This window comes from Varanus komodoensis, unplaced genomic scaffold (genome assembly GCF_004798865.1).
Source record: "Varanus komodoensis strain SLA01 unplaced genomic scaffold, ASM479886v1 scaffold12, whole genome shotgun sequence".
NCBI classification, from domain to species: Eukaryota; Metazoa; Chordata; class Lepidosauria; order Squamata; family Varanidae; genus Varanus; species Varanus komodoensis.
In genome coordinates this window covers 13074343-13087694 of record NW_025335349.1, presented here as the reverse complement: position 1 = coordinate 13087694, position 13352 = coordinate 13074343, and the positions used below count along the sequence as shown (strand labels likewise).

At 44.4% G+C, this 13352-nt stretch overlaps 1 protein-coding gene across 1 annotated transcript; it reads right to left on the bottom strand.

Moving 5' to 3' along the window:
- Positions 1-6659: 6659 nt before the first annotated feature.
- On the bottom strand, positions 6660-7754 carry HTR1E (5-hydroxytryptamine receptor 1E). Its single transcript, XM_044421822.1, has one exon. The coding sequence runs from the start codon at positions 7752-7754 to the stop codon at positions 6660-6662; it is 1095 nt and encodes a 364-aa protein (XP_044277757.1).
- Between the last annotated feature and the right edge of the window lie 5598 nt (positions 7755-13352).

Genomic DNA, 13352 nt, shown 5'->3' with positions numbered 1-13352 from the left:
AAGAATAGACATGCTGTGCCATGTAGAAACAAGGCTGCAGGGAACACTTCCTGTACCAAAAAGAGGAGAGCTCTGTTGAAGAAGGAAGGTTGGTATGGAAAGCTTCTTGTGTGCAGGAATGAGGAGGGGGCACTTCTGCTGAAAGGCTTTCTTCTCTATCCCCATCAAAAGTGATACCACTTTAGCCCCTTTGCATTTGGTCACCCACTCAGGAGAGGGCTAAGTTTGGGGTGCCACAACAGGGCCGACTCAACACAGCTTGCTGGCTGAGGCAAAACGTGGGAACCCCTGCTCCCAAGTCAAGGTACATAGTGCTGAAAGCCAGTCCGGTTATTTAGGCACCTGAGCTGGACGATTGCACGATTGTCCTTTAATGATAACCCAGAGTTGCTGCCTGAGGCAGCTACTTCACCCTGTCTTATCAGCCCTGTATATAGTTGTGCTCATTTTGCAATAGTATGCCTTCGAGGTCTGGTTGAAAGCACTGACAACATAACATCAGCCTTACCCACTTTGAAATGGGAAGGCCATATGAGCTCACTGAGCTTCAGTCAAAATAAGAAAGAGGATTCTAGCAAGGCTTTCCAAAAGCTTGTGTTTTCCCCCAATCCTGGCCGTGAAACATCAAGGAAACACAGGCTTTTGATATTTCCCCGCCGTCTTCTGCTCATAGGAATGCCAGCCCAGTAGGACAAAGGATTTCACTGTAGTTTCAAGACCTGCAGGAATTTTGCGGACCTGTGGCAGCAAACAGACTAACACACACATTATGGCACCATCAAATGGGCAGTGAGCCTCCATTTTACTCAAAGGAGGACATCTTCTCTCCATCTCTCCCAGTGCATTGCTGTATGTCTAGCCGAAACCAGCTGCTCGATCTGGATATAATCCAGAGGACCTGCTGTCACTGGCAGATAAAATTCCCTTGGAAACAGTGGCTGGGCACTCAACGGGCACTCATTCATGAACATTCGTGCAAGTTCACCCAGCCAGCCCCACAGAAAAATTCCAGGTGTTCTGTGCTTCTCTGGTGTTGATGGTTGTGCACAGAATCATCTAATCACAGAATAATTGAGGTGGGAGGGGCCAGAAGGCCATCAGGTCCAAACCCCTGCTCAGTGCAGGACACCAAGTTACACTCCCCCCTCAGGTGGCATAGGCTGCATTGATTCTCACTTTTACTGTTGTCAACATAATGCTTTAATGACTGAATCCTGCACATTAACCAGTCTTACCATTGCTTGCTTTGATTAACTGAATAGGACCAGTGCTTGTTTGTGGTAGCTTAAGAACACATCAGGCTATCAATAAGCACTTCAGTCTGAACAAATGTAGGATGGTGTTTCTTATTAGGCAACCAAATAGCTATTTTCAAGGCAGACTCCATGGAAATGTTGGGGGGGGGGTTTCCATTCTGGGTTCAGCAAAATTCTGTAATTCTGCTATTTAAAAAAATTAAAGAAATGGGTGTTCCTCAGCACTTGATCTCCCTGCTCTGAAACTGGTATCTTGGACAAGAAGCTAGAGAAACAGAATGGTTTCCCATAGGCAAATGGGTCAGACAAGGATATATATTATCTACCTATCTTATATGTTTTATGCAGAACATATAAGGAAAGCTGGATTACAAACAGAAGGAGTGAAAATTGGTGGAAAATACACTAATTTAAGATGTACAGATGACATCATTTTACTGGCAGAAAGCAGCAATGACTTGAAATGTCCCCTGATGAAAGTGAAAGAAGAAAGTGCAAAAGCAGGACTGCAGCTGAACATTAAGAAAAAAAATCATGACAACAGAGGAATAATGAAACTTTACTGATAATGATGCAGAAATCAAAATTGCAAAAGATTTCGCATACCTCTGCTCAATTCAGAGGGACACTGCAGCCAAGAAATTGTAAGAAGACAGACACTTGGAAGGGCAGCAATGAAGGAACTAGAAGACCATCAGGTGTAAGAACATTTTACTGGAGACCAAGGTCAAGATCATCCAGACTATTGTATTCCCAATCACAGTCTATGGATGTAAAAGCTGGACATTGAATGCAGACAGGAAGAAAATGGATGCATTCAAAACATGATGCTGGAGGAGAGCTTCGTGAATATCCTGGACTGACAGAAAGATGGACAAGTGGGTCCTGGATCAAAACAAGCCAGAGTGTTCCCTAGAAGCAAAAATGACAAAACTGAGGCTGTCATACTTTGTACAAACTGTGAGGAGGCAAGACTCCTTGGAGAAGATAATCATGCCAGGGAAAGTCAAAGAAGAAGAGGAAAAGGGAAGACCAAATATGAGATAGATTGACTCTATAAAGGAAGCCACAGCCTTGAACCTAGAAGAACTGAAAGGGGCTGTCATGGACAAGACATTTTGGAGGGCTTTCATTCATGGGGTCACCATAGGTTGGAGACAACTTGATGGCACATAGCACCAACACTTTTAAAAAGCTATTGTTAGAAGCTCATCATTAGAACCTGAACAAACAAGGTAAATACTGATTAGGTCTTTCCAGCAAATGCTACACATCGTATCAACAACTACTACACAGTAACTATGTAGGAGTACATTGTTTTGGCTTAGTGGACAATTGAGAACTAGTTCTATGGGTACTCTCATAAAATGGCTGCACTGGGAGAGGGCTTGCCCATTCATAAAATGACTACCATGATGGGAAAGCAGTCAACAAGCAGAAAATCGTTAAGACTGAAGAAAAGTAACTTGACCAAGAACTTAAGTACCAGGTACAAGTGGGGGTCTGAGTTTCAAAACACGAAAATAGTTCTTTGAACTCAAAAAGAGATGGCATCTGAAGGGATTGCTTTGCTTTGAAGCATGCCAGGCTCCCAGTTAACTTTTTTCAATGTCTCCCCTCCCCAAAACACAAACAAACAAAAAACCCCCAAGGATCTTAAGAAATGAAATTAAAGTTCAGGAGGGGCAAGGAGCCTGGTGAACCCCAGTGGAGCTGTCCACAGGAACTTGCACACCCATGGGTGCCACATCGGAGTACCCCTTGTACATGATTTCAAATCTTTCCATCAAGGTAATCCAAGGTGTTCTTGGATGAGATCCTAAGATCCCGCAGTCCGTGCATGCAATGGGGTGTTTTTGCTCCCCTTAATGCACCTCCTTGAACCCCAAAATGAGAAGCTGTACCAGGGTTGCAGGAGGAACCGGGAATCGGCAACCGTGGATGGACAGTGTACTTGAGTGGAAGGCTGTACCATGCTGACAGTGGTTAACTTAGGAAGCGCAGATGCTCCTCATGAGAGCTGCAGGAGCCACAGAGAGCCCAAGACCTGCAGACAGCTGTGTTGATCCATGTCAACAAATTATTTTCAGCGCATTTCAACTCCATACTCCACGCACCAGCTACTGTTTTGCAAAGCTAATGGGGCATAATTGCTCAGTCAAGACCAGGCCACGCTCCAACTACTTTGCATAACAAAGGGAAGAATACATGATTTCTGGAAAGTGAACTATCCCGCCCCCTCCACACCCACCCACTCACGCCAGTTTCCGAGATGATTGCCGCTAGGCTGAACGGGAATGGGGAGTTCTGAGCAGGTGGGACAGCCTCGCCAGGTAGGTACCCGGGCAGGCCCTGGCTCTCGCACTGCATCATGTGTTGGGATCTTACTGTGCATGCAAGTGAGGGCTCACAAGAGATCATCTGGAGGAACCCCTTGTGAGGAGCATCTGCCGGGCAGCACATCTGCACCCTGCGCCTTGGGACTAGCTTTGATAACTGCTCAGGGGTTCTTTAGGCTTTGACGTCTTTAGACTTTGACCCAGTTTGAATGGGATCACAGCATGGTTAGCAAGCCATGGTTATTGTTAGCATGTTGAGAGTCGCTCCCTGCAGCCCCAGACCAGCCACACTGCCTGAATTTAGGCCACGCAGCAGACTGTGCCATTAGGACCGGTTAGGGCAATCTGATAGGCACCTGCCGCATGTAGAATGCATGGTGGCTTATTTCCCCCCACTAAAACCCTGTTCTCGGTCTTGAAATTGTTCCCTTTCCTCTCTTCTCTCAGGCTTCCTTTTCCATGGCTGAGCACGACCCGTTTCATGTGCCAAGGCAAACCCACCAGTTCTGTATGTTGTGTCCAGGCATCAGCAAGGGTACTCTCTGGTGCATGATGTTCAAACTAAATATTGGGTTGGATTAAGACCTCCCCAACCATCACATACGGGGAGCAGGTGGAGGGCATAAAGATTTCCCCTTCAGCTGTCACCAGTACCAGCCATTTCAGTGGGGTGCACAGAGGCAGATGGCAGGGAAGTGAGGCCATTCCCCCAGCCTAGCTGAAAGGCTGTTTTTCCTCTTCCCTCCCCATCCTTTTCCTTGTGTGTCCTGTATTTTTAGAGTATAAGCCTGCAGGCAGGGACTATCTTGCTTTACAGACTTCATGTACATTGCTCCAGAGGCCTTTTGGGCTGCAGAGCAAGATAACAACACTATAAATGAATAAAAATAATTCACACACCCACTGAAAACAGGATTTCCACCAGTCACAACAAGCTTAAGTCCAATCAATTTCAAGGGATCTGCTCTTGGTAGAACTAAATCTGGCCCTGCCTTGCTTTGCAGCTGCCTCTGAATTAGAAGGACATGCAAAATGTGGGAGAGGCACATGTTTAAATATATCATCCAGATAAGCCCTTCAAGGTCATGTCTGAATAGCTCTTTGAAGTATTATTTGTCATAACTGATTTGAATTGAAGCAGTCAGAAAGAAAAAGCAAATGTATCATTACATTGTTATCTGTACCTTTTAGAAAACATGGCTTTGTGCTTAGCTGATATTTTAATCAGTAATCTCAAGCCATCTGGCAAAGAATAAACATCTCCTTTGTTTTAATTATGTACAGCCTAAGGCCCAATGCTAATTAGCAGTTTGAAAGGAGTTGGGGATGCCAGAAAGGGGGAGATCAAAGATTATGTCTTACTGAATATTACAGTTTACACAGCAATTGCTGAAGCTTTCAGCACAGATGTGGAAGCAGCTGTAAAGAGTAATTAGCACCATTTCTGAACCCACAGTAACACATCACATAATGGATGACGATTATCCATGGCATCTGAACACTGGGATCACATCCTTAATTTTGCAGGAGAACTATGACTACTCTTTGCGGAGGGCAGCCAGAACTTCAAGCTTCCACATTATAATTGCCATGATTTGGGATGTGTGCATGTGTTTGTATGTGCATGCCATGTGTGATGAACCCAGAATGTATCCATATTGGTTCTTTAAAGCCAGCCCTATGTCGAGGTGATGTGCATAAATGGCAAGGAAATCTGTGGAATGCGCTCCCCAGAGAGGTTCGCCTGGCGCCGTCGTTATTTGTTTTTCAGTGCCAGGCTAAGACCTTTTTATTCAAGCAATATTTTAACAATGTGTATTATTTATGGTTTTAATTGTGCAGCTGGGGTGTTTCCGGGTTTTAATTTGTATTTGTATGATATTTATTTATTGGTGTGAGCCGTCCCAAGGGTGTGTAGCAAGGGGACAGCATACACAAACTTTAAATAAATAAATAAATAAATAAATAAATAAATAAATAAAATAAGGGTGCGCAGCCTCAGGCATGGTGGCAAAATCCAGCTGAGGAGATTCTGCAATGGGCACATCCCCACCACTTGCCACTTTCCCACCTTTAGTGCCCTTTCCCCCATGCCATGGTGCTCCTAAAGCTAAGTGACTGGCCATAAAGGTGCTAAGCTAAAATATCCTAGTACTTTTGGCTGGACCCTTTTTGTCTTTGGCCCTGCTGAGCACAGGCATGAGGCCTGCGGCCTGTGAGAGGGCCTCTGCCTCCAAAATGGCATCTGACCCTCAGACTGAAAAAAGTTCAGCGTCACTGATACATAGGGTTGGAGCTAGTGCATTAATTCTGCTGCCCTGAAGCAATGAGGAAGAAAGTGGGAGAAAGTCCTTTTAGGCTAGTAGACTTCTGCTAGCATGGCAATGAACTTAAACCAGAGCCTGCTGTCGATCATTTTATTAAAACTACAAGATAAGATTTCCCGTCAATACAGCTGAAACGAGGGCAGCCCTCTTCTCTCCTTCCCCCACAAAGTTCTCGGTATCTGCACACGAATGCACATTTTCCACTGTGCGCCGGTCAATATTTACAAGGCAAGGCACTGCAGGAGCAGCTTTCAGGCCAGAACCGTGAGGAGGAAAGAGGAGGCTTGGTTGATATACAGGATGAATGAACCAACAGCTCACTGTAAATAATAGCTAATGTGCTGAACTGGCAGGCATTCCTGAGATTTACAGTTTGCCAGAAGGGGCCTAAACTCATTTTCTGAACTGGGCCTTTTCTTCTGCATATGTGGTTTGAAAAGACAGACGGACAGGCAGACAGACAAAGAATGATGCAGTGTAGTAAAATGTATTTGAAAGTCATGTTATAGAAACTCATGTACTCATGGTACAAAGAGGTAGAAATCAGCACGATAGATTTACAGGCTAAAGAGAAATTAAGCTGAAAGACAAGCAAAACAAGTCCCCTTTTGTAAGCCACTTCTTCAAAACCTAAAAAACAATCCCCCAAAATAGATTGCTAGTTTCATTTGTTCCCCCCACCCCTTCCAACTTCTATTTAAGGCCAATAAGTCACACAGTAGCTGCCTGGAGTCTTTCTAAGATTGTTCCCAACACTTGATAAGCTTTTTAAAGGCAAGCTTAAAATCTTCATTAAAGCTCGTGTACAGCAGAGGATTGATAAGAGAATTCACGTAACCAAGCCAGGTCAAAAAGTGAGCTACTTCTGAAGATACGGTGCTTAGCCCAAGGCCCACAATGAGCTCTTTAATGAAAAATGGCAACCAAGACAGAATGAACGCGCCTAAAATGAGGCCAAGGATGCGCGCAGCCTTTCGCTCCCGCACACTGGAAATCTGCTGGCGGTCTCCACCCAAATCGAAGTCATTATCAAAGGCAGAGGTCCTCACCGAAGCATGCATTCTGTCAAACTCTGTGGTTGGGTCAGACGTGGAAAAGTCTGAAACACAAAATGTCTGTGTGAGCTTACAACTGGCAAAAGAATTTTGGCTGTCGGTGCTCCTGCTGCTGAGATGTCGGCTTGAGCCACGTTTCTGGTAAAGGCTCTTGGCAGCATGATAGATTCTGTAGTAGACAATCAGGATGAGGGTCAAAGGGATATAAAATGCCCCAAACGTGGAATAAATGGTGTAGATCACATGGTTATGTTGAATCTGACACTCATTGGAACTGGTGTTATTGCGATGGTTTCTCCAAAACAAAGGAGGCATAGAGATGAACGTGGAGATTGTCCAGACTGTTCCAATCATCACACCGGCTCTCTTGGCAGTCCTTTTCCTGGCGTATTCAATGGCGTCTGTAATCGCCCAGTATCTATCCAGCGCAATGACACAAAGATGGAGAATCGAGCACGTGCAACAGGTCATGTCCATGCTCAGCCATACTTCACAGAGGAAGTATCCTAAAGTCCACCTTTCCATCACTATGTACGCGATACTCAGAGGCATGACCAGAACAGCAACAAGCAAGTCTGTGACAGCCAGTGAGCAGATTAAGTAGTTGGCAGGCTGGTGGAGTTTCTTTGTTGTGCAGATTGCTGAAATGACGGAGGAGTTCAGCAGCATCGTCAAGGTCGTAATTACAGATAGACTCAGGGTAATAAGCATGTTTTCAGTTACTGTTTTGGATCTGATGGCTGCATTGGCTTCAGGGGTGAAGTTTGTATGATTCATCTTCTCTGGCTCATGCAAATTGTTCACTGTCTTCGAAGTGCTGATAGCATCAGGTTTAACATTCCTCTATTCCAGGGGATAACCAAAGAATATTTCAAACTTGACGTGTGAAATCTTTATATTCCATCTTTTCCAGATCTAGGCTCTTTTTCTGCTAGCTGCTTTCCTGGAAGAGGAAATACATATTTGTTAATAATAGATATTCTGATGGGTTTATGTATGAATAAAGAAATCAGTGAAAAATTACAAAATGCTTTCATATTGAACACCACTGATGCACTGCTCTACTGCCAGGAGCATTTACAGACTTAGCTATGGTGTCACTGCAGTCAAGAGTCAAGAAGGATGTCATGTCACGGTTATCCTGTGTAACACAGTGGCTTGGAGCCAGATTTTATCTTCTGCAACTAGAAGAGCGCTTGTTGTCTATGGAAGGTTTTTGATTCAGAGAAGCATTTCCACAGGTGGGATGGGGAGGAAGCAAAGCTGACCAGCAGCCACCCACCCTGGCAGTTTCTATGTTCCCCAAGGAACAGCTCCGGAGGGTTAAAGGGCATAACAAGAGCTTGGCTGGGGACAGCCGTGTGGAGAGCGGGCAAAAATCTTCTCCCCATTTCCAGGAACAACTATTGATACAACCCAATCACCTGTTTATAAGGTGTGCATCTTCCTGCTATTGACCAGGCTGAGTGGGAGTGATGGAAGGATTGCAATGCCCAATTGTTTAGCCAATGTTCAGTGTAGGGTGGAGTGAATGGTCCTGCACTGCAGCACGGCATGGGAGCATGTAGCAAGTTCCCCCAGTGCCCTGCAAATTTATCACAACAGCTGTAATGCCTGTTTTCTAGATTTATTCAGTTCTGTTCATGGACCATCTTTCCTGCATTCCTACCCAATTCAGCTCAAGGGAATCTTTATCTGAATAGGCCCCACAAACAATCCATCCAAATGTAACATTTTCCAACTTATCATAAATGTGCGCCATATAGTTGCAAGATATGCTGATCTTTAAGGCTTAGTGCATTTATACCAGAGTTAAACTGGAACATCATTCCTCAGCACAATGCAAAATAAAGAATATTACAGACAAATGTCTGCCCTTCCTTCTGTAGGTATCTCAAGTCATAAATTGTTTTCAGAAAAGCATACTTAATAGATGTTCACTTTTCACAGAATGACTCCACATTCAGCTGTCAGATTAAAAAGAAAAACACTGTAGAAACAGTACATTAAAATACCAATTTTATAATAGGGTGCTCTCAAGAAAAGATTTAAAGAAAATTTTTAAAAATATATTTTTATATACACATCCCATTACTGATTCAGGAGCTTATGCAATTCCCTCCAATTATACTGAATAATGCCTCATATCCTGCTAAGTACATATTGACAGGAGAGAATCATACACTTATTCTCCTGGAGTTTGCTGGGGGGTTTTTCTTGTTGGATATACACAACTGAAGTGAAAGTTTACCAAGAACCAATCAAATTTTACAAATATTACTTGCTTTGGAACTGTAAGGCTCAATCCTATACTATTTGCCAGAAAAAAAGGCATACAGCTCTTAGAATTCCCCTTTCAGTCATACTTTTTCCCTGTCTAAACATGTATAGGATTCTACCCTTAGTATTTGACTTCGTACATAACCAGGAACTATCCTTGCTATCAAAGGGGTTCAGCAGCCATATTCCAAGCCTTGTCTTGGGTTATTTTACACTAAAAATGTTGCTTCCCAGAGGTATATTTCTAGCATAAATAAAAAAGGGTTTGTCTATTTATTTGTGGTAGTTACATACTGGTAAGTATAATACAATCTAAGCAGAAAGCGGCCAACCAGTCGCTTCAGCTGCTTTACACTTAATGGAAGATCTTCCATCACTTCCAGCAGGTTCCTGCCAAAAGCTTCACATTCTGCTCAGGCAGGAGGCGGCTATCCATGGCTGCTCATCGTGACGTCTGCATATCACCTCTAGGACCCCAGGAACTTCGCCTCTCAGTGCCATTCACTGGGAACACGAAGAAGAGGCTGGCACGGCCACAGTGCCTCAACCAGCCTGATTTTCAGCGATTGTTGTTAAGAAGCAGCAACCCGAAAAAAGAACTTGGTGTATCCTCAACACTGGGGCGCAGTTCTGCGGAAGGACTCTATTGACGTGGGCAACTGCAGGAGATCCGGGGGTCATTTCTCCTCATGGGCTGCAGTTTGAAGGGCACAGGCACCATTGCAGGGTTCCATGAAGAGGAAAGAGACCCCCAGCCAGGCAATTTGGTTCCCAGATCCAGGAGCAAACCACTGCACAGTGCAACGGAGCACTAAAAGTGTCATGCTCAGTGTGCAAACAAGCTAAATTCAACTGGTTTAGGGATTGGTAGTGCTTCAATGCCATTCCTCCACCGCAATTATTCCCATCACCGAATTTGGCAGCTCTGCAAGGGCAGTGCAGGCTGCACAGAAGGTGCAGGGGCTGAATCTCACCCAGGGACAAGGCTTCAAATCATCTCCATGGAGGAGTCCATGAAAAAAGAGGGGGAGACCCATTTAAGAGCTATTTAAATCAAGCACAGTTGGAATGGTTCTGCTTTTCCTCTGGGAAGTATGATCTTTAAGAGATTGCACTTTTTATAGACAGACATTAAAAGGATAAGTTGTCCCTGAGGAAAGAAGAGAGGAAGCATGTGAAGAGTCAGTTCTTAAACTGGAAAGTCACTTCTGGTTTATTCACCTGTAAATCGGGACAGGACAGATTAATCTGAGTGGCAAGAAGCCCTGGAATGTACTGTCAGTATAAGGAGTCAAATACAAAATGGGAGATTCATGAAATTTCTGCTAAAGAAAGGCAATGTACTTTTCCTGTTTGCCCTTTTTTGAAAATTGTTTATATTGTACTTTATAGCAATACATTGGAATCTCAAATAAAATTTACACTTCCTAGGAGCGATGTCCCTCTCATGGGAATGCAGTCTGATTGCATAAATGTCATCCCATCTTTCACCTGGAAAGTGGCAGGTGAATCAGCTCAGCGGCTTCATGTTGATGGGATCTGACAGCAAGAATCTGTTTAAGAGTGAAAGCTTCTGTCTCCCAAATGATTCATTAACTGGCAGGGCCCTTTTCTCTGTATCTATAGACTGAATGAATGAAATTGTCCCTCAGAAATGGCCGGAAGTGCTTTTCCTTTACCTGGGTTTATGGGCAGGAGGTTTATGGCCAGAGGACTCATACATGGAGCCCCGTGGAGAACTGCGGGTGGAAAACTAAGGAAGGAGAGGGTGCAGACACCAGTTCTGCATCGGGTGCATCGTAGGTAGTGGATACTGGTTTGGGCTAGCTATTCCAGCTGGCTGGCTAACATGAACCATGGCTTGACCAAGAGGGATTTTTACTTACCTATCCAGTTTCCAAGAAATTTAATTTAAACCTATACTCCTGCATCTTAAGAGGCTCTTCTGCTGTGCAGGCTTATGGTTCAAGGCAGCCTTCCTTCATGGAGTGTCCTCCAGATGTTTTATCCCAGGCCAGCACAGCCAGTGCCCACTGACAGGGCCCTCCTGGAGCTTCTCCTGATCTTCATCAGGGAAACCCGTTGTTCACCCGTCCCTGCATTCAGAGAGGCACAGTGCTCCCCCATTACAGGAGCAAGAGGGCCATGAAGGGAAACATAGATGCCAGAGACACTTGAAAAGGGGCAGCACAGTCAGTTTATTTACCATTGTTAGAAGTTGGTGAGCAACAACTGGGGACTCGGGGTGCTTGGGTTTAGAGGCAGACACAGTGGGTATAATGGAAATATGGTGGAATGAGAAGAACCGCTGGGAAACAGTTTTCTCTGAATACAAACTCTGAGTTCCGTCTCTTTCAGCCCAAGGACAAATTCCATTTCAGAGAAGATTTTGGGACCCTGTTCCAGTGGGGTTCAAAGCATAAAGAGTGATGCTGAAAACACCCCAAATGCCAGCATATTTTACCTGAAGGCTCTTACTGCTAGTAACTAAGCTGTGGAGGGGCATTTAAGTCTTTAAAAAAACAGGGAGGGGACTGTGCCAGACTCAGGAAACCTCCAAGCTGTCAAGGAATGTGAGAGAGAGGATGGGACCTTGGGCAGAGAGTTGTTTGTTTCAGTTCCACCCCATCTTTTCTCCAAGGAAATGGTGCTCAGGGGCATTTCAAGCATGTCCGCTCCAAAAATGCTCTGGTCACAGAAGCCTGCCTGCAACCGCCTGAATAAGGTCAAGTTTTCCAAATGCTTTGCAGTAGCAACCCATGTGGGGCATAAGCAAGAAAGTGGCAACTTAAGAACTGAGCTTATTATGGCTTAAGCTTTCATGGACTGTAGTCTGCAAAAGTATATACCGTGTATGTACCATGTGGAGCCACAAGCCTCCAAGAAGAGCATCTTACACTAGGCTAACCTTGATGCAGTTAAGGTCACGTTGGTGATAGCTGCAGGTCCACCTTCTCTGGGAAGTATTTTTCCTCCGGAATAGGTTTTGGCATTCCTTACCATCTAAGGTCTATGACCACGAGTGATTTACATTTCGCTAGTGCACTAAGAATCCAGGCTGAGCGTAAAGGCAAGCTGACTATTTCTGCCACCCCTCCCTCCCAGCACTTCTGCAAAACTGCTCCTTTCATATGGCTTTGCTACTCATGAAGCTTAACTTAAGTGGGAGCCATGCCATTTACCTGACTAAAGATTTAGTACTTAAAGGCCCTGCTCATAAAATTACAGATGCAATCCACATTATCTCTTTCTTTGTTAAAGGAGAGCTTTTAAAAAGCCAGCATATGGTTTTTCAGGGTGGCTGAAAACTAGAATGTTTTTGTATTTGTTGAAAGAAAGCTGAAGAACACAAGAAAAACCATGCTGGATCAGATGAACGGTCCATCCATTCCAGCACTCCATTCACATGGTGGTAAGCCAGCTGTCCACAAGATGCCTCAAGCAGGATGGGTGCAAAACCTCCGCCTGCCTCCTGCAATCCAGCCAAGCAGGAAAGGTTGTTTTTAACTCCACTGCCCCTGCCATGGTACTGAATTCTAACTTGCAAACTGCTTTGAGTTTTAGGGCACAATTCTATGCATATTTAGACAGAAAAAGTCCTCCCTGCCAGCTGGAAATGTAGGTGAGTTGTAGGACCGTTTAAAAATATCTAAACATACAATGGGTTGGGCCCTAAGCTTTCATTCTGCATGCTTTCACTGTTAGCAAATAGACGTGACCTCTGACTTCTTTGGACTTTTTAGTCTGATGAGCTGAGCAATAAAGTGTGAAAACAAAGGGAAACAAAATAAAACAACAATAAAATGCAAGAAACATGGAAATAACTATGGGTTTTGGTTATAACCAGTGCTGGGTTTTGAAGGACTTGCCTTGCATTAAGTTAATGCAATAACTTTCTGCTGGTCTTATACTGTGAGCCTTGGTTCTTCACAGATTCGAAACTGCTGCTCCAGAGAGTCACATGCCCAAGCTCCCTAAAACAAAGCCTGAAGCATCTGCAATGCGTTACTTAAATGCAAAGCAGCTTAGTCCAGGGGCCTCCATCACCAACCTTCCATACCCATGCAAGGGCATTTCACCTGAGTATGGGGCGAA